Source organism: Sphaerodactylus townsendi, linkage group LG08 (genome assembly GCF_021028975.2).
Source record: "Sphaerodactylus townsendi isolate TG3544 linkage group LG08, MPM_Stown_v2.3, whole genome shotgun sequence".
Taxonomy (NCBI): domain Eukaryota; kingdom Metazoa; phylum Chordata; class Lepidosauria; order Squamata; family Sphaerodactylidae; genus Sphaerodactylus; species Sphaerodactylus townsendi.
In genome coordinates this window covers 20,071,232-20,091,245 of record NC_059432.1, presented here as the reverse complement: position 1 = coordinate 20,091,245, position 20,014 = coordinate 20,071,232, and the positions used below count along the sequence as shown (strand labels likewise).

Below are 20,014 nucleotides of genomic sequence, written 5' to 3'. Positions count from 1 at the left end.
CCGATCCATAGACAGCGCCCCAAACGACTCATGTAAGTCCCCATGGTCGTCTTCTCGTCCCTCGTTCCAACGGAGTAAGGGAAGACTCGTGCTGATACGAGGACGGGAAAGAGTCACCAGCGAGACCCGCTCTCCCGCCGGTTCCTCTAAATCCAGAAGGGAGAGCTCGGAGCCCTCTTTGGGGGCTACCGAACCTTCCACAGGAACATTCAACCTCTCCATGCCGAGACACCAGAGGTCCACTGCACTAAGAAAATAGATGAACGAAGGATTCCTGCCACAATGTAAGGAATTCCATAGAAGCAGAAATAAAAGGCTTTTTGGGTGTAAAAGACCGTTTATTCAGACATCCTAGAAAGCTCACGTACACGCAGTGGCAGGAATAAGATCTCCCGCCAGAAGCACAGGTTATAACTCTGTCCATCCCATCCCCCCTCCCGGATTCCCATGGGAACGGAGGTCTCATCTCCCTCGCAGAGATAAGGTCTCCGCCGGAGAAGCTGGCCCATCGCCCGGGCTGTGGAATGTAGTCAAGGCCAGGCGGCTGACCCGCTCATCAACACCATTGAATCCTTTACAATGATCCTTCACTGTACCTTTTGGGAGGGTTTTTCTATACACCAATTGCAGCATTTTCCTGTGGAAACATAGATTCCAGATTGGGTACTGAAGTCAGCAAAAAGGCAGTGAAAACGTCCATAGATTTCTTCTCTGAAGCTGACCCTGCATTTCTATCAACATCGGCTCTTTATCCTTTTCTCCTGATTTTATTTTAAAACAGAGAGGGTTTCTTCTCTTAGGCTCATTCTGCACATGCAGAATAATGCACTTTCAAACTGCTTTCAGTGCTCTTTGAAGCTGTGCGGAATAGCAAAATCCACTTGCAAACAATTGTGAAAGTGGTTTGAAAACGCATTATTTTGCGTGTGCGGAAGGGGCCTTACTGACCAGTTATTTGTTATTTGTTACTCCTGTATCCCTGCACGCATACACCTTCTTCCATATTTCCTGCTGGTGAACAGTTAGCACCTCAGGGAGAAAGGTCAACCATTCCTAGTAGTGCTAATTCTCTACTTGAAGGAAGTTTTTTAGTTTGTGTGTTTGAAGGTTTTTTTAAAGAACCAAACAAAACATCTTGCATTTCCAGCTTGTGAATGGGTACAGTCCATTTTACCAGCCCGTTCTACAACATGCATAAACCAAGCTCTAAACGATGCCAAAATAAAGAATCAAGATTATTATCTGATAAAGAAGAAGAAGAGGAGGAGGAGGAGGAGGAGGAGGAGGAGGAGGAGGAGGAGTTTGGATTTATATCCCCCCTTTCTCTCCTGCAGGAGACTCAAAGGGGCTCACAATCTCCTTGCCCTTCCCCCCTCACAACAAACACCCTGTGAGGTAGGTGGGCCTGAGAGAGCTCTGAGAAGCTGTGACTAGCCCAAGGTCACCCAGCTGGTGTGTGTGTTAGAGTGTACAGGCTAATCTGAATTCCCCAGATAAGCCTCCACAGCTCAGGCGGCAGAGCTGGGAATCAAACCCAGTTCCTCCAGATTAGATACACAAGCTCTTAACCACCTACGCCACTGCTGCTCCTCTTTAGAGGTTTTAAAAAAAACACTTTAGAGGGTTTTTTTAAAAAAGGCTTATGCCCTTGCGTTTTTCTTCTTTTTCAGAATGGCTTCACACCGTTGTACATGGCAGCTCAAGAAAATCATCTGGAAGTGGTTAAGTTTCTTCTTGACAATGGGGCAACTCAAAGCCTTGCCACAGAGGTAAAGTTGTATACCTGCTTCCAAAAAGTCACGTTTAGATCATGCCATACACAGCTATGGAAATACAGCACTGCAGAGTTTCTCCAGATTCAAGAAACAATATGCATAAACTCCACAAGATTGTTATGGAATGTGTAATTGTGCTAAGGACAGACTTTCCCTTGAAATCTATTTCTGGCCCTGTACCACATTTTTGCACAGAACCCTATTGTGTTTTGGTGTTCTGCATCCTGCAGTACAATTGCCTGATTTGTGACTTCCAGTGTTTTCATTCATGTATCTTTTGCTCAGATGTGTACTGCAGAATGGATTTTGTAGTCTATCCCAGATACATAAACTGTTGATGGAATTCTGATGCAGGCTTTTTGGTTCACAGTAGCAGCAAGTCTTAATGTGGGAATATTGAATATGTATGAACTATATGAACTGTTTATGTACTCGTAATTGGTTCATTGTAGTGAACATTTGGAATGTTTTGAGAAGTTGTTCAGCAACGTTAGCCCCCATTTTTACATTATAAGTGCCAATTTCATTTTCAGTTCTGTTTAGGCAGAATTCGTTTCCACCTTTTTGCAGCTCTTGACTCAGCATTCTGTTTGGTTGCCTGATCCCTGAACTTCCAGCCCTACTGAAATGAATAGTCTGTATGGTGATGTGGCATTCTGAAGCATTCATTTTTCATTAGGAAAGGAAATCTTTATGAAAAGTAAACAACATAAATTCCCATCAAATATCTAACTCCACGAAAGAAATCCACTGATCAACTGAGCCAAATATCTACAAAACGTTTGTCCAAATGTCCGGATGTTTCTTGTACACATCACTTCTGGAAAACACTGTATTCTCTTTTACAGCTTCGTCCAACATCCCTTCTTGCCCAAGTTCTATATGTGGAGTAGAATTCGATTTCTAACCCTGCAGGGTTAAATCTTTTGTCTCCTGCTGCTGCTCATAGAATCCATCAGTGGTTCTCTTTCCTAAGTTAACCACCAATTTAAATGAGACCCATGAACAATTTGCTGCCGACACATCTAAAGACCTATCCAAAACCAAATTAATGTCTAACCATACCACAGAGAAGCATCTCATGTTGTCCATTCCTTTGCTGCTGCGGAAGCAACCTAAGATGTCCAACGTTGCTCTGATTGTCAGCATTCCATGACTGAATCCCTTCCCTCACCAGTTAGAATAGAGCACAGGTGTCAAACTCGTGGCCCTCCAGATGTTCATGAACTACAATTCCCATCAGTCCTTGCCAGTATAGCCAATGCTCATGTTGGGAGGGACTGATGGGAATTGTAGTTCATGAACATCTGGAGGGCCACGAGTTTGACACCCCTGGAATAGTGTTAACACAGCTCAATTTTATCAGGCATTGACCACACAATCTGAAGCACCCAACCAGGTGAGGCTGCCAGTAACGTAATTTCTCGGCTTTTTCCGAACACCTGTGGATTGCAGTATATATGCATAAACCCCTGTCCGCTAGACACACAAATGATGCCCCCCGGATCAACATCTGCTGATTGTTGCTTGTTTGATAGGATGGCTTCACCCCGTTGGCAGTAGCCCTTCAACAGGGTCACGACCAGGTGGTTTCTTTGCTGCTTGAAAATGACACGAAGGGGAAAGTCCGTCTTCCTGCTCTTCACATTGCTGCACGCAAGGATGACACAAAGGCAGCTGCCCTGCTGCTGCAGAACGACCATAATGCAGATGTGGAGTCCAAGGTTAGTTGTGAAAAATAAAGCAACTGGGAGATGGGTGTAAAATAGGGTGACCAACCTATGGTGCTCCAGATGTTCATGGACTACAATTTGCATCAGCCCCTGCTGGTAGGGGCTGATGGGAATTGTAGTCCATGAACACCTGGAGCACCATAGGTTGGCCATCCTGGTATAAGACCTCTGTTGCTCTTTGCTAGTTAATTGAGTGGTTGACATAAGCCAAGCCAGGTCTGTTTCAGGTTGTGCTGCTACCATTTACTTTAGCCCTGTTTTAGGCCACCCTGTGCCCTTCCAGAGCCACCAAACCAAGCCCAGCTTGCCAGCCGTGCATTGCAGTCCCAGGCATCTGACAAGCTCCCCTCCCTTAGTTTTCCAGTCTCAGGAAGGCAGCAAAATGTGGAGGTTTGTCATCACACATTTGATGGATTGCTATAGATGTCTGTTCGACTGCATTCAGCTCAGTGAGTCACGAGGTGTGCGGATCTGTTTTAGGATTATATCTTGTCTTCAGAAAAGAATGATAACAGCCAGAAATGGAAACAAAGGCATACTCTTTTTGAAACAAAGGCTAGAGGCATGTATCCAGCCATTTGCAAAATGTGTGGTATGAGATTTCCCCCACCTCCTCCTTTTTCTGCGGCCTATTGATCCCCCCCCCAAAAAAAATGTTCTTGGGGGGGAATCAGCAGACCTTCAAGAAAAGCACAGAGGGCAAAATGAAGTATCTGCAGAGGAAGGGAGAACTTGGAGGAGATCCCAGACCCCCTTGGGAAAGCAAAAATCCTGTTTTGTTGGAGGAAATAAATGGTTAGAATACATGATTGGAATATGTTCCACCACTCCAGTGAGTTAAAATGAATGTTGTCCTCCAAGAATTAGGACTAATAAAAGGGGAAGAATTAGGACTAATAAAAGGAAACACTTCTTCACGCAACATGTGATTGGTGTTTGAAATATGCTGCCACAGGAGGTGGTGATGGCCACTAACCTGGATAGCTTTAAAAGGGGCTTGGACAAATTTATGGAGGAGAAGTCGATTTATGGCTACCAATCTTGATCCTCTTTGATCTGAGATTGCAAATGCCTTAACAGACCAGGTGATCGGGAGCAACAGCCGCAGAAGGCCATTGCTTTCACCTCCTGCTTGTGAGCTCCCAAAGGCACCTGGTGGGCCACTGCGAGTAGCAGAATGCTGGACTAGATGGACTCTGGTCTGATCCAGCTGGCTTGTTCTTATGTTCCTATGTTCTTAACCTGTAGAAGAACTTCTTGTGCCACTGAAGAGCCATTTAAATTGGAGAAAGGCTTTTAAGGCTGAAGGATCTTCTGCTGGGCTACGGTTGGCTACCTGCCAGCATCCAGACAGAAATCCAGAAAGCAAATGGCCAATCCGTGTTGTCTTGGGTTCTGTTTCTTGTTCGCACTGGGATGTAACAGTTAACTCTGAAATTGTTTTTTTTTAATGTCTATGTATGCCCAAGTGGCCTCTGCAGCACAGACCCAGTAGATATGTTTCAGTTTACCTCCCAACAGATAGGTATAGAATTGAAGGGTGAAATGAAATGAGGGGTATCTTGGAACTTGATTTCATTTTCCCATAGAAAAGTGAGGAACTCTCATTTCTAATGCATCTCAATTCATGTTTGAATAACAACCACTACAAACCCTCCCGGCCTGCCGTCCGGCCTCCATTCGGCTTTGCATTCCCTCCGTGCCTCTCTTTGTGCTGCCCTTGTAGCTTCCGTCCGGCAGCCACGAAGCTTTCTGCATCCATTACCACCGGTTCGAGAACTAACCGCTCATTTTTTCCCCCCTTCTTTGCTTCCAAATGTGTAAACCTAGATGATGGTGAATAGAACAACCGAGGTATATCTAAAATACATATATGTTATATCTGTACATATATATATGCATCGTCACTCTTCCACCGACGTAAAGCTGCTGCATCATTTCCTCCTTCTCTTCTCTGCATTGCCTTTTGTAGAGGCCTTAGAGACCTGCTTTAGAATCCAGAACGTAGCATGTGCTAGAGGAGAATGTAGTTTTAGTTCCCAGGGCTTTCTGCAGCCGGAACACGCATTTCGAAAAGCGCACAAGCTGGCTTCCTTTGGGCAACGGATTCTGTCCGCCGAAAAGTTGCCGCGGTTTTTTGCCTAAAAGCGCCCAGGTTACCAATGCGATAATCCTTGTTGTATCAGCTGTGTGAAGGGCTGCAGACATCCCTGACCCACTTCTGCATCCAGGACTTGTTTCCTGTAGGCTCCTGCATGACACTTTCTGGTCAGTGTCAGCAAAGGGAATGTGGTTTTTTTTTTCTTTTTCCAAGTGACGCACACGTACGTGTGAACTCTCTCCAGACGGGGAGCAGCGACAGCTGGCATGGCTAAAGGGGCTTGCTGAGAAGTTTAGACACACACCCAGTTCCCTCTCAGGTTTCCCACTTTCCAGGGACTGGTTGAATTGCTGCATGTATTTCTGAGCGTTTTTCCAACAAGGAATTAAAATGGCTAAAATGCGAAAACGATGGTCCAGTCCTAAGTGGAGTTATGCCCTTTGGAGGCCATTGACACCTATGGACTTAGAACAGGGTAACTATGCTCAGGATTGCACTCCGAGTCACCGAAATGACGTGATCGGGTAGACACTTCCTGCTTAGAATCGGAGTGTCGTTGCAACGTTAACCCAGTGTGACGGCCCGCTGCGGGAGATCAATCTTTTTATCTTTTGTAGAAGGAAACCTATTTTTTTTCAAAGAACCCATCACGCGCAAAATGGACTTTGATGTTTTAATTTGCGTCTGATTCGAATTTATGCAATTATTCAGCAATTAACATCGAGTGACTTCATTTGAATTCCTGCAAGGGAACTCTTAAGACATACTTCACTTGCAAGGATAATAAAATACTGAGTGTGAGTAGATATTTTGAATGAGAAATTGAGTTTATCAAAATAAAGGGTAATATTTTTTATTTTATTTTAAAAAAATTAGGTGGGGAATTATTTTGCAAAAGCCAAACATCTTATCTTCCTCTTATTCTCCCAGGCTAGGCATGGTAATTTCTTTTCTTTCTGCTTAGAATATTCATAAATATTCGTCTTTCGGTATTGTAAAGATATACAGTGACTGAAAAACTAGAATAGAGTGAATGACTGCTCTGGATCGCATTCTGCTTCCTAGAGTCAATGTGTGGGGCTGGAGGAATATTTTAAAAGCTGGAAGATATTAAAAAAAATAATTTGTATCTTGCTGTGTGTGTGCACTTATTTGTTTTCTTTCAGAGCGGCTTCACACCTCTCCACATAGCTGCACACTATGGAAACATTAATGTGGCTACTCTGCTTTTAAATCGTGGTGCTGCTGTGGATTTTACAGCAAGGGTAAGTACCGGGTGTTAGAATGCTGTTCCTTTTCAACAGGAAGGTCCCTTAAAACCAGACTTCTAAAGGACTAAAGTTCTAAACCATGGTTCCCACTAACTGCAGTTTGATTCCTTAATCTTAGCTAGGATCCCAAATATGCCACCAGTGCTTCCTTAGAGCCGCACTGGCTCCAGGTGGAGTACTGGATCAAGGTTTTAGTATTAATGGACAAAGCTCTAAATAGTCTGGGCCTGCATACTTGTGGAACTGTCTCTCTTGGTAAATCCCCCAGAGATCGCTGCTCTCGGTGAATGAAAATCTGCTGGAGTTTTCGGCCCTAGCTCCAACCTGGTGGAACACTCTGTCCAGGGAGATCCGGCCCTGAGAAATCTGTTACAATTCAATTCAGGCTGAAAGAGTGGCCTGGTGGGAACTACACTTCCCAGGAGACCTCGGGGCTTGCAATTTTCTGCCCCCCACATAACCCCAATGGCATGCGCCCGAAGCGGGGTGCCCCCTGCCCCATTGCACCTACACATCTGGTAACTAATTGAGGAGGAGCAGCAGGAACACATTATTCTATTGCTCAATGTATGAGACACACACCCTTCTGGCCTTACTTCTGCTTGCCATAGATTGCTGTTGCCTTCAAACGTGTGAACACTGAAATTGGATCCCACAGGTGTGTTCCTCCACTTCAAGGACCCTTCTTCATTCCTCCAGCATAGGTGCTTCTTGCCGGAGGATGTTGGGGTGTCTCCTTATACCAGAAGAAAGCACCACTGATAGCAACTGGACTTTACATTCGCCCTCCAAACTAAGACTGGCAGCTAGTTTCAAATTTTGATTTGATCCTACTATAGTTTGCTGATCCAGCTGTAATGGCAAACTAATGGCTTGCACTGAACAGGAATGATAAGTAATTGAATTCAGCATTGCAACAAGGGGGTTGGGGTTGGGCTGGGAATATCTCAAAGCTCATTCACAAAGCACCAAACTGTGGTTTGGCCCTGTGTTGTGCCCATAATGTTTCCTCCCTAGTCTACATCTCAAGAGAGTGGGGAACCATGAGTTAGCATGTCTAGTGTTTGCTATCCATCTGCATGGCACAGATAATATTCATACTCCCCCTTTACACTGCACTTTAGAGAGGCCAAATTATTTTATGTATAGTTTCTCACTGATTTCCACATCAGTTCTGTGAAACAGGCTGATATGATTAACCCCATATTACTGGGGGAAAGTGGGTTGTTTGGAGCTACAGGCAGCTGATGGCAGAAGCTTCAAAGTTTACAACTTGGTGTCAAACAGAAGTCCTAAACTATTGACTCCAGTAGTAGTAGTAGTAGTAGTAGTAGTAGTAGTAGTAGTAGTAGTAGTAGTAGTAGTAGTAGTAGTAGTAAAATTTTATTGTATTTCGCCAAAGGCCATCACAAAACAACGCAAAGGATAAAACAAGAAAATAAAACACTCGAGCAGAATCTGTTACAAAATTAAAATTGGTCAGCCACTCTGAATTAAAGTTTTCTTTGCAGGCAGTCTGGCTAAAATCTCCCTGTCCACGAGGACAAATAGAATTATTCGATACAAAACATGGGACTCAATATAACATAACAAACAAGTTAATTCCTCAGAGTCTGAGACTTCAATGGGTTTAGAAGGGTGCAACGCTGATTAGGATGGCATTAAAAGAGGCATAGCCGTTACCCAATAGTGACTCACCCCAAACTGTCATGTTAATTATTTTCAAGGAGATAAAGCTGTATTAATTGTTTTCAAGGATGTTGTACTGTTTCTGTTTTGTGTACTGGTAGACAAGGTGCTGGGTAATATACTGATCTAAGATTGTGGAATTGGATAAACGGATCTGTTGATTGTTTATTATAGCACCGTCAGGGTCTGTGGTGTTTTGGAGGCAGTATAAATACGTGTGGTTAAAAGGACTAGTTCTGAGAAGCTTATTTATGACATTAATTTAGGAGATAAAGGAAGAAAGGGAGAAGAGGCAATAACATCTCTTTGTCTTGAATTTTCTGTCTCTAGTTGCTAGGATCCGTAATGCCCTTGAGCAAGCGGAGAGATAGGATCTACGTCCTTACCTCTTCTGACAATGTCAAGTGTCTGTGAGGGTATTAGTTTGATTTTTGTCTGACGCAGGGAAGGTGAATAGTTATTGTCAAACAGTAGGCAAGTCATGTTTTGTAGCACTGTTATTGCCAGTCAAGTGCAAGACTGCTTGAATCACTGTTGCAGGCATGGTTTACAGCATCAGCGTGGATCTGATTTGGAAGAAAGACTTGTTGAGCAGCACACTCTCTTGACTGGGTTGTGCATGGTTTCAAGGCATTTTCTACATCCTTAATACGGCCAGCCACAGAACAGATGTCTTCCCGTTCTTTCTTAGCTGGCCTCGCTCATTCATCAAGAAGTCACTTTGATTCTGCTGGCTGTGTGATGCTTCTTTGGAACAGAACCGAGGGCATAACTCAAACGTGTTATTGTTTGAGGGCTGTGTGTTTTCCATTTTAATGTGTTTTATTCTTTTTACTTGCCATTCCGGCAATTCGGCAGGCTGCGTAGAGCATCCTGCTACATCTTGGATCTTTGTGCTCAAACAAGTCTGTTATATAATTGCCCTGAATGTTCAACACATCTCCATATGGTTGCATTGCTAAACAGAATTCCAAACTGATGGAGGTTGTTTTGCAAACTTGTGGTTTGTAAACATTTTCAGCCTCTCATACAAGGGCCCCTGTTGTGTGGCTGGAGGAACCGACCACATCGGTTCACAGATTTTGTAAGCCAAGAGAGAGAGTGAAAGACCCATAGGGCTCAGTATCTTGTGAGATTTCCCAACGAAAGTCCCCTTAAAATGAATGGGAACTGTGCAAGAACATGGTGCTACCCTAATATAGTTCCCATTTGTTTTATTGACACTTAGGTAGGAGAATTTTCCTGAACTGTGCCCCAGCCAAGTAGTATGTGTAGGCAGCTATTTTGATTTTGTAAGATCTGTTAAATCCCTGATTACTCAGTCCTGCATAATCTAGCCCTAACTCTCCCTACTTATGTTCAGTCCTTTTGTTTTGAAATCAGATGAACTGATAGTAGTGGGTTTTGTCTTGTGTCTGTGTAATTTTATTCTTACAGAGCTGTAATTGGTTGGTGGTATGAAGACAGCAGCCCTTCAAAGACAATGTTCCACATGTTTTCCAAGATGTGATGCAATAGGTAGCTAAGTTTGGAAATAGTAGATGAACAAGAAACTTTAATGAAGTTGGTGGAAGAATAAAAGAGATATTGTTGTCTCCCTTGTTTTGTTTTTTGGTCCCACTGTCATCTGTGATCGGACAAGTTTTTCAGATTCTTGAAGCAATGCTGCAATCGTACTCATCTGCAAGAAGCGATCGTCACTTGCCAGCTCTGGACGGAAATCCACTTGGAAGTTTTAGTCTAGACTGTCTGAGGCAAATCATGGCCTCGAAATCTAGGACAGCATTCCTAAGCTATTCTGCTCATTCATACCCAAGTGTGTTCAGTGGGGCTTACTCCTAAGGTTGTATTTTTTTCAGATCACACTGAAAACTGCCTTACAGAATTGTTGTTATGTAAAAAATTAAGGACATATTGCACACTCTGAAAAAATGAGGTTCTCCAGGGCAACAAGTGGACTTGCTAGCCCTGGATTGAACCCAGGGCCCAACCACTGTACACAGTATACCACATCTCATTGTAGAAGTGACTAGAGTGAAGAAGTCTGTTCTAACTTTGCAAGAAAAATCCCAGGAAACACAATATGTCAAACAGATTTAGTTCCAGTGAAGGGAAACTGGATGTTGGAATTCAGCTAAGTTGTCTGTGTGTTTTTTTTCCTCCCACAGAACGATATCACTCCATTACATGTAGCATCGAAGCGAGGGAATACCAACATGGTTAAACTGCTACTTGATAGAGGAGGAAAAATTGACGCCAAAACAAGGGTAAGACTGTCTATAAGTTACCACAGCCTCCTATGTCATTTGGTACATAACTGTGAATTATGATTCTTTGTGTGCATATTTTCAATCCGTGTCCCAAAATTATCATACCAAGGCTACTAAAGCAGCTAACAGCATAAAAGTGCAATGAAAATACTACAATGAAAGTGTTAGCTAATGTGTGGAAACTCTGAAGAGGGATAAAGCTTCCAAAACATTCTAAGCACGGGAAGTAAGGGTACTGTGGCATGTCTACCGTTCACTCTGGAGCTTTGCATTTTTTGTGGGTACCATTTGTTGGCCTTTAGGCCGGGAGAAGGTCTAGTCCCATGGTGGCGAACCTTTGGCACTCCAGATGTTATGGACTACAATTCCTATCAGCCCATTGGCCATGCTGGCAGGGGCTGATGGGAATTGTAGTCCATAACATCTGGAGTGCCAAAAGTTCGCCACCACTGGTCTAGTCTCTCAGGTACATGTCTCTTAGATTCCATTTTAAACCCAGGACTCCACCTTGGAGAACATCTGCTACTTGATTTTTTTGATACTGCAGCTATGATTCTTCTGTTCCGAATTTCCTTAATTAATCAAGACTACCCCCTGCCCTGTTCTTTTGCAGGAGAAAACTACAAATCGCCTTTTAAGTGTTTGGAGCCTTTAAACACTTCCTTAGCCATGCTCATTTTCCCTTTTGAGTTTTAAGGGCTCCTCAAACTCCCTGTAAACAAGACTTCATTATGCAAGAGCGGGATGAACTGGTGCTTTAATTCAGGGGTGGGGAAACAAAAGAGGTATTTTCTGTACCACAAGGATCTTTTCTGTACTCCCCTGGTCATTTTCAGAATGTCCAGTCCTTGCACTGATGAAGAGGGGTTGTTTGTTATTTGGTTCTCTGGAAAATCAAATAGGCAGTTATTTCATTGATTTATTTTCTCCACTTTGGATATTACAGTATCCTCTGGTCAGGATATCCTGTTATGTCCAAAATGCAGAGAATAAGCGTCTGCTGAACTGAAATCACTATGAATAACCTCCTCCACGTATCTGCTTGAGATCCTGATGCCTAGTAACCTTTCCCTGTTCCTGTTTTAACATCACTTGTGTGGTAGCTAAGTCTGAAAAGCTACAGCTTTCCCCTCTGAGATGGGTGCAGACATCCCTTGAAATAAGCCGAGTGTAGCTTCAGTTTTGCACCCCAAAGTGCAAAATTGATTTTTTGTCTTATTTTCAGGGACTGCTTTTAGGATTTACGAAGGAATTTCTTGTTGTGATCCATGGCAGCTGATACATGGGATTGAGGCATTCTATGATAGCCAATAAATGAAGTCCATTGTTGTACTAATTTCCATGCATTGGCAGCTGCGTGATAGAGTCTATCGAGGACAAATTTCAGTGTTTGGTTAATAAGAGCACTAGCAGGGCACCCGTGCTTCGCTACGCATACTTCATCACAGGCTCTCTATGAATTTCAGGGTGACATTCAACATATTACTTTACAGCCTGTTTGTGAACTTTGGGGTGACATGCAGCATATTTTCTCACAGCCTGTCTGTGGACTGATGGGTTTGTTTTCGCATATTTTGCATCAGCTTCCTGTAGTTGTCTTTTTTTTAATGCAATGTGTTATTGCTCTCTTTCACTTGGTGGGCTCCAAAAGACATCATGTGGAAGCAGCCGTTGTATTTTTGGGATGCAGAAAGGAAGTGTACTGCCGTTGGATGCTGATGAGTGAGAAGGCTGTGAAGAGGTTCAGGGTGGGGTTGAAAGACAGGGAGCTGGACTGTACTGCCACTGCAGCACATTCCTGGGGACTCATCCCGCTACTTCAGAGCACGACACCAAGCACAGGGTGATCGGCGGCCGAGAGCAGTAAACTTGTCTGCACTGTAATCAATCTGATATCCATATGCAAAACCCGACAAATGTTTAGTAGTCCAAGGTTATAGTGTGGTTTGTAATCTGTTTTGATTGTATTTGGCTGTAGTGGTGTTGTTAACGTGAGGGTGGGTGGAGGAGTACTTTTTCACAGGCTGTCTGTTAACTTCGGGGTGACATTCAGCATGCTTTTTTGCAGCCTGTTTGTTGAAGCTAGTGGTGTTTAACTGTCACCCTTAGAATGTTCGTGCATCATGTCTGTGGACTGAGGGACTGGTTTGCCCTTAGAATGTTCATGCAGATGGCCAGAGATGAGCAGTTAAAACAGTAAATGTGTAATAACTCGAGTAAAACTGAATATTTTGAAAAATCCTTTCTTAGTGAGCACCTAAACCACATAATGAACCTGTGTGCCAAATTTCAACATTGTAGGTTCGGTGGTTTTTGAGTTCTGTGCATGAGTCAGTCAGTGAGTCAGTGAGTGAGTGGCATTTTGCGTTTATAGATATAGATTCCAAGTGAAAATTCGGCTGTTGCTTCTTGTCAACACTCCCCACTTGTATCTGACCATCCCTCCCCCCTCCTTTCTCTGTCTTCCAGAATAGATTTTAGCAAATAAAACATACTTAGTCTTACTTTGGCTGCCTGATACTGCACATGCCAAGACAGATTGGTTTGCCGCTGACAGTGAGTGCATTTTGCCCAGGATTAGTGGTAAACACTTGTAGTCTACAGTCTGCTGTGTTGCAGCTGAATAAAAGACCAACTCTGGAATCTACAGGAAAATATGTTGTTGAAGGCTTTCATGGTCCGAACGAACTAGCTGTTATGGGTTTTCCAGGCTGTGTGGCTATTGTTGTCTCATGGTTTTAGCTTCTCACATTTCGCCCGCATCTGTGGCTGGCATCCACAGCCACAGATGCGCGGAAAATGTTCACAGTTAGAACCACCACACCATGGCCACATAGCTTGGAAATCTCCAGGAAAGCACACTGTTTATACAATTTTATGATCATTCTAAGCAGTTCATGTGTTCATTGACTACAATGGAAACACAGTAAAATACATCAGATACTGATTGGTCCCTGCCCCAAGGATTTTTCATTTTTGTTAGGCAATCAGTCCCTTCCAACTCTCCACTAAGAATATGCATTTGGCTATTTGCAGTCTGAAACATTAACCAAAATTCCCTGTTGGGTATCAGATTACTTCCAGTCCAAAACTGAACAGGGAATTTCGGGCACTGTTTCGAATCAGAAATGTACAAACGCAAACCTCTACTCTCCACCTCTTCCAGTGCTGAGCATGTAGACCAGTGTTGGCGAACCTTTTCGAGACCGAGTGCCCAAATTGCAACCCAAAACTCACTTATTTATCGCAAAGTGCCAACATGGCAATTTAACCTGAATACTGAGGTTTCAGTTTAGAAAAAAATGTTGGCTCCGACGCATGTGTTACTCGGAAGTAAGCTTGGTGGTAGTTGGTGGCTTTCCTTTGAAGCAACTGTGCAACTCTTCCAACGGGTGAATCATGACCCTAGGAGGATTTACTTAGAAGCAAGCCCCATTGCCAGCAACCGAGCTTACTCCCAGGTAAAGGATCGCGCTTTAGTTCTTCGCAGGAAAATCAGTGGGATTTAATAGTGCTTAACAGGGTTACCTACACTGCTTCCCCAAAACTAGGTCTTAGGTTTAATGCTAATAATCGAGCCCAGCAGCCCAGGCCAGCCTAGATATGGGGGGGCTCTTGAGTGCCACCTCTGGCACCTATGCCATAGGTTCACCACCACTGATGTAGACTGTACAGTGGTGCTCTGGAATGGGGCAGGCTTCTGAATTTGAGGTGTGGAAAAACCTCCCAGAATTGGTAATTGCTGGGCACACTGCATAAGGTATAGCCATAGTGCATTGAAAACATTCTTGACTGATGACCAGAGAAAGGAAAGCATCCATTAAAGGCTTATTGAAATTTCTCCTGTGCATATGGGGCTGTGCATTCAGGATAACTGATGACTTTGTCTTATGCTTACTAAATGAGACAATATTACCATTTCCTTCTTTCCTTCATTTAAGTCATAACCAGAGATGCAGCTGCAGCCAAAAGCAACAGATCTGTATCTGTATCTCTACCCCCTCTTTCCACTGGTAGTATTTAGGAATGCAAAACCATGAGGCGACATCATCATATTCTATATTTTTTGTCTCTCATTGGGAGCCAGTGAAATAGAGTGGGGTACAGAGAAATTCTCAACATGATGGCTTGTATCAAGCAATACATATGTGAAAACTTAAATACCTTAACACAGTTCCACTTAAATGAGATCTTGTGAAACATCTAGAACTTTCCTACTGATGTGATTATTGTAAGCTAGGGGTGTGCAAAAAAAATTTGGGGGGGAAATTCAGATTCAAGTATATGGGACCTGAAAATTTTCAGGATTCTCAATTTTTCCCCCAAATTGACAATATAGCTTTTTTTCAGGTATTGGAGGGAATCTAAATAAAATAGCTCCATTACACCCTGTGGGGAATATTGCTGGGGCTCAGTGGGGCTGTTTTTTTAAAGGTAGAGGCACCAAACTTGCAACATAGCTACTAGTGACTCTCCTTACAACAATCTCCAAATTCCTTAAAGGTTGGGTCAGGGGTCCATTTTTATGGGCTCCAATTGGAGGAAAAAACCCTTGTTCTTGGGGTCACCATGAGTCAATTGCGACTTGCTGGCACACAATTACTATCAATATTGGTGTCACCTGGCTACATCAATGTCTTTTAACCATGGTCAAGGGACCAAATTTGAAACTTAAAGTTAAGCCAACAACATCTTGAGTAACAGTGATGAGGAATAGAAGGGATGATGGAGATGCTGAAACCAGAATTATAGAAAACTTAATTAATGGTGGAATTGGTTCCTTTGTTGTTGGAGACAGCCTGAAATAGCCATCTGACAATTAAACGGGTTGCTACCAAAGTAATAAATCATGTTGTGTGGCAGGATGGAGTTTTCAAAGAGCCAGCATTTCTTTTGATACAAAGGAATGCAACTAAGAAATCCAGTGGGATTTGTGCCATGCCTATTGCACAAGTTCATCTTTAAGCAGAATTCCTATTTCTGCCCTACTGACCTTGCACATCACAAGATGCTCGAGAAGGCTATATAAAGCAGATGATACAGTTGATTATGTCTCTGCATACTTAGAGTGTCCTTAATCTGCACGTCGTCATAATCATTTGCAAATGTTTTCTCTGAGCCTTTGCAGGACGATTCTGTCAGTGGATGGATGCCTGGGCTGTTATTCTTTCTCAGATGTCCTGTTTCTTCTTTCCCTCCCTTTCTGATCCCTCTCCCTCCTCACCTCAGGAGAAAAGCAACTGTTCTTAGGTCAGAGTCAGGGACTGTTGGGAGATGTAGTCCCTCAGGAATTCCATTACCCCAAAAAGTTGGGTGTTCTGGCAACTTGGCATATATGTGTGTGTGGTGCAGGATATTTTTGCTACTCATTCAATATGAGTTTACCAAAATAAGGGGAAGAGAGGCTGCCTGTGGGGGCTTTTCTTGCTGTTTTGGGATGAGCTTGTTTTATCCCTTCCCTGCTCCCCATACCATGGGTGGAGTATAAATAGGTAAAGTATGTTCCTGTTCCCTATTGGACAACCTAGGGCTGATGTGTGTTTCTGTCAGAATTGTGGGTCTATGCATGTGTGTGGTATGTACCTGGGAGGAAGTATTGTCCATTATTATAGAAGAAGAAGAAGAAGAGGAGGAGGAGGAGGAGGAGGAGGAGGAGGAGGAGGAGGAGGAGGAGTTTGGATTTATATCCCCCCTTTCTCTCCTGCAGGAGACTCAAAGAGGCTTACAATCTCCTTGCCCCTCCCCCCTCACAACAAACACCCTGTGAGGTAGGTGGGGCTGAGAGAGCTCCGAGAAGCTGTGACTAGCCCAAAGTCACCCAGCTGGCGTGTGTGGGAGTGCACAGGCTAATCTGAATTCCCCAGATAAGCCTCCACAGCTCAGGTGGCAGAGCTGGGAATCAAACCTGGTTCCTCCAGTTTAGATACACGAGCTCTTAACCTCCTACGCCACTGCTGCTTATAGTGCCCTTCCATTGCCTGAAGGCTTGCTGAGTTGGTTGAATGATCAAAGAGTGCCCTTTTGATATTTTGTGATTGGGCATGAGGAGATGTTGGAACAGCGAATCTCTTAGAGATGTTGGCCTGAGATTTTACAGGTTCAAGGCACAATACCGAATGGTATTCAGAGAACTGTAGGAAATGCTAGCCAACTCCAAAGCATTCTCCATGAGAGAAATAAGGCTGTGGTGGGCATGCCCTTGCTGCTGTATACCTCTTCAAGAGACCCAGTTCTTAGAACTGCTAGCCTAAAGGAAATGATGGCTACTAGTTGCATATTGCATTTTATTTAATTATAGTGTGCTTTTGGAATTGGTTTTATCTATTGGCCTGTGAACCAGGGTCTACAGATAAAGCTGTCTCTGATCAAAGGATGGATTGTGGTCAGATAATCAGCAGATCTAACAGTGCTGTCCTAAGCAAAGTTTCAGCAGAAGACCATGGAAGTCAATTTAAAGGTGTGTAATTCTGCTTAGGAAGGCACTGTCTAGTTCACGGGGCGCATCAAGCACAACCAAAGCTACAAGTTCCACCTAACAATAAATTGTCATTGTACTGGATCCCGTCCCAGTGAGTTTAACAATTAGAGAGAGACGACCCTGTTATTTCCAGCCTAAAGGACGTTCCTCCCAATTGCAAGGAGAAGGCCACCCCAGCCTCATTTCTATTAGTGACAAATGTGAGGACGCGATGTGCTCACCTTGCATCAAAAGCTTCTGAGAAGCTCAGCCTTGGACTGCTCAGTAAGAAGATGATGAATGCTGGGTATGTCATTAAAGAGAGATGAAATGGTGCATTCATTTCACCTTACACTGACCTTGTTTGTAGCTGTTGGCTGCCTGCCTTTGGTGGGTTTTGATTCCTCTTCATTGTTATCATAGTGGTATTTATTTTCCAGAGGGGGCTCGGATGGTCTTGAACACTTTGCCTTTCTTCCTTTGACACAATGAGAGAGCAATCCTGAGCAGGTCTACTCTGAATCCTAGTTGGATCTATTCATTGGGACTTGCACCAAGAAAAAATGTTCTTGGTATTGCCCTGTAAATCTCTGAGATTGGTGACACCCTGGATTCTTAACTGGGGCTCAGAGGTGGGATCCAGCAGGTTCTCACAGGTTCCCGAGAGTAGGTTACTAATTATTTGTGTGTGCCGAGAGGGGATTACTAATTGGTGATTTTGCCACGTGACTTTTGCCTTAGTTACGCCCCTCCTCTCAGCAGTAGCAGCAGAACTTGAAGCAGTCTGGCCGGAGGTACACCTGCGTGCGTGGCAGCCTGCGCCTGCGTGCATTCGTTTCCTGCCCAAGGACCGGCGCAACAGCTGCATCCTTGCCACAACCCCACCCAGGAATGCCCCGCCCCGGAATGCCCGGCCACGCCCAGAGGTCTCTTGGCAGGCTGTCTGGTGTGTCAGAAGCCTTTTTATATCTTATGGGTGGGTCCCAGCCTTTTATGTCTTATGTCCCACCCATCACTGTATCAAAGAATATGTGTCCCCCAAGAAGGACATTTATATGTTTTCAGGCACTCAGCGGTTTTTCCGGGCTGTGTGACCATGATCTGGTAGTTTTTGCTCCCAGTATTTTGCCTGCATCTACGGCTGCCATCTTCAGAGGTATGTCACGGTAACTTGTGTTTCTCTGCACACATGTTTCCATGACATGTCCTTCTTGAAAAGATGCCAGCTTTCACAGATGCGCGGAAGTGAAGCATTGATGAGCAAAAAATTATCGGACCGAAGCACACACAGCCCAAGAAAACTCCACATATCAGCCATATATTGATTCTGGCCAATGAAAAGAACTGCCAACAATACATTCTGTCATTACGTTTATTATCAGCAATGTCTGAAGGACATTAAAATTGCACTAGTGTTGTTGGGAATGTGCTCTACGGCTGTGACTCTAAAACGAAAACAAACATCATAATTCCATTAGCAGTTGAAAACACAGCAAATCACTCATGGAGCAATGCAGATGACACAGGGCTCCAACGAAAGAGGGAAAGGACAGGGCTTCTAAACGTGCCACAGATGGAAATCACATATACTGGAAAATGTCGGACTGTTTTATTGACTATGAATATGTATGGGGATTCCACATAGAATGTTTTCTAGTTGCTGTGATGATGAGGACAGTGCTGTAACTCAAAAGAATGACCTGCAAAAATGGGGGAAGGACAGAAGAACAATGGATAATCCTTGGCGGGAAGGATTAGTAGGAAGCAGCATATCAGAGACACTTGCTGGGAGGCAGGGAGAACAGGAGAAGGGCTGGAAGTGTGTCCAAGGTTACTATTAACATGCCCGAAGGTCTCAAATAGATAATCCCCATGACAAGTAAGCCTGGAAGGAGATGGCCTGTCACGCTTGCAAGTAGACACAAGTATTAAGGGAGAGCAAATTCTTAGCAATTGCTATGGAAACTCTGCATCTCACCTAGGCAACTTCTTCATCCCACTGATGGAACACGTACCACGGGTTGAGAACCACCGAGTGTAGAAAGGGCTGGATGGCAAGCAGTCTCCAAGGCCAATCTTCTGGGATCTCTGATTGACAGCTGAGAAATGGAGGCTGGGTTCCTGGCTGTCTTGCTGGCTGTGGGGTCCCTTTTGCCCCCACCTGTTTCTTCCCAGACTGGGATTTTGTTTCAGCCGGATGAGAGGGATTCTTCATGGCTGCTTTCTCCTCATTAGTACCAAGGCCTGCATTGGAACCCAGACATGGTATCTCTCACCTATTTCAGATTATCTGTCTTTTCCCTGAGTGAGGACATTACAGATAGAGGAGGCTGTCATGAGGTGAAATGGACTATTTAATCTTTTCTCGGTCACCAACAAAAAACCACTTCCTTCAAGGTATTTTTGTTCCTGCTAGGGAAAATTTGATAGGTATACTTTAGAGATATACTTCTTTCAAAAGTCTTAGGATTCCCAAATGGGACGAGGGGGGAGGACTAAACAACTAGTCCTTCCCTTTAAACTAGATGCATCAGCAGTTGCAGTATACAATCCAGCCTTGAGTAATATTAGAAAAAAAAAGTGGACTATGAGAAAATAAAATATACAGATAAATTGCAAAAAGGATCACAGAAATGTGTAGCTCTTGTCTGAACCATCAGGCATGAAGATGCATGAGATAAAGATTAAATAGTAGCTGGCCACATTACAAGCACTATC

The 20,014-nt window shown here is 43.8% G+C and overlaps 1 protein-coding gene across 1 annotated transcript in view; it reads left to right on the top strand.

Moving 5' to 3' along the window:
• LOC125437512 (ankyrin-3-like) overlaps positions 1 to 20,014 on the top strand; it is a 154,221-nt gene that overhangs the window by 119,104 nt on the left and 15,103 nt on the right. Inside the window, exons 5-9 of the mRNA XM_048505114.1 lie at positions 1,671 to 1,769; positions 3,314 to 3,499; positions 5,339 to 5,362; positions 6,776 to 6,874; positions 10,738 to 10,836. Of these exons, the coding sequence (XP_048361071.1) occupies positions 1,671 to 1,769; positions 3,314 to 3,499; positions 5,339 to 5,362; positions 6,776 to 6,874; positions 10,738 to 10,836 (507 nt within the window). The remainder of the gene's footprint in view (positions 1 to 1,670; positions 1,770 to 3,313; positions 3,500 to 5,338; positions 5,363 to 6,775; positions 6,875 to 10,737; positions 10,837 to 20,014) is intronic.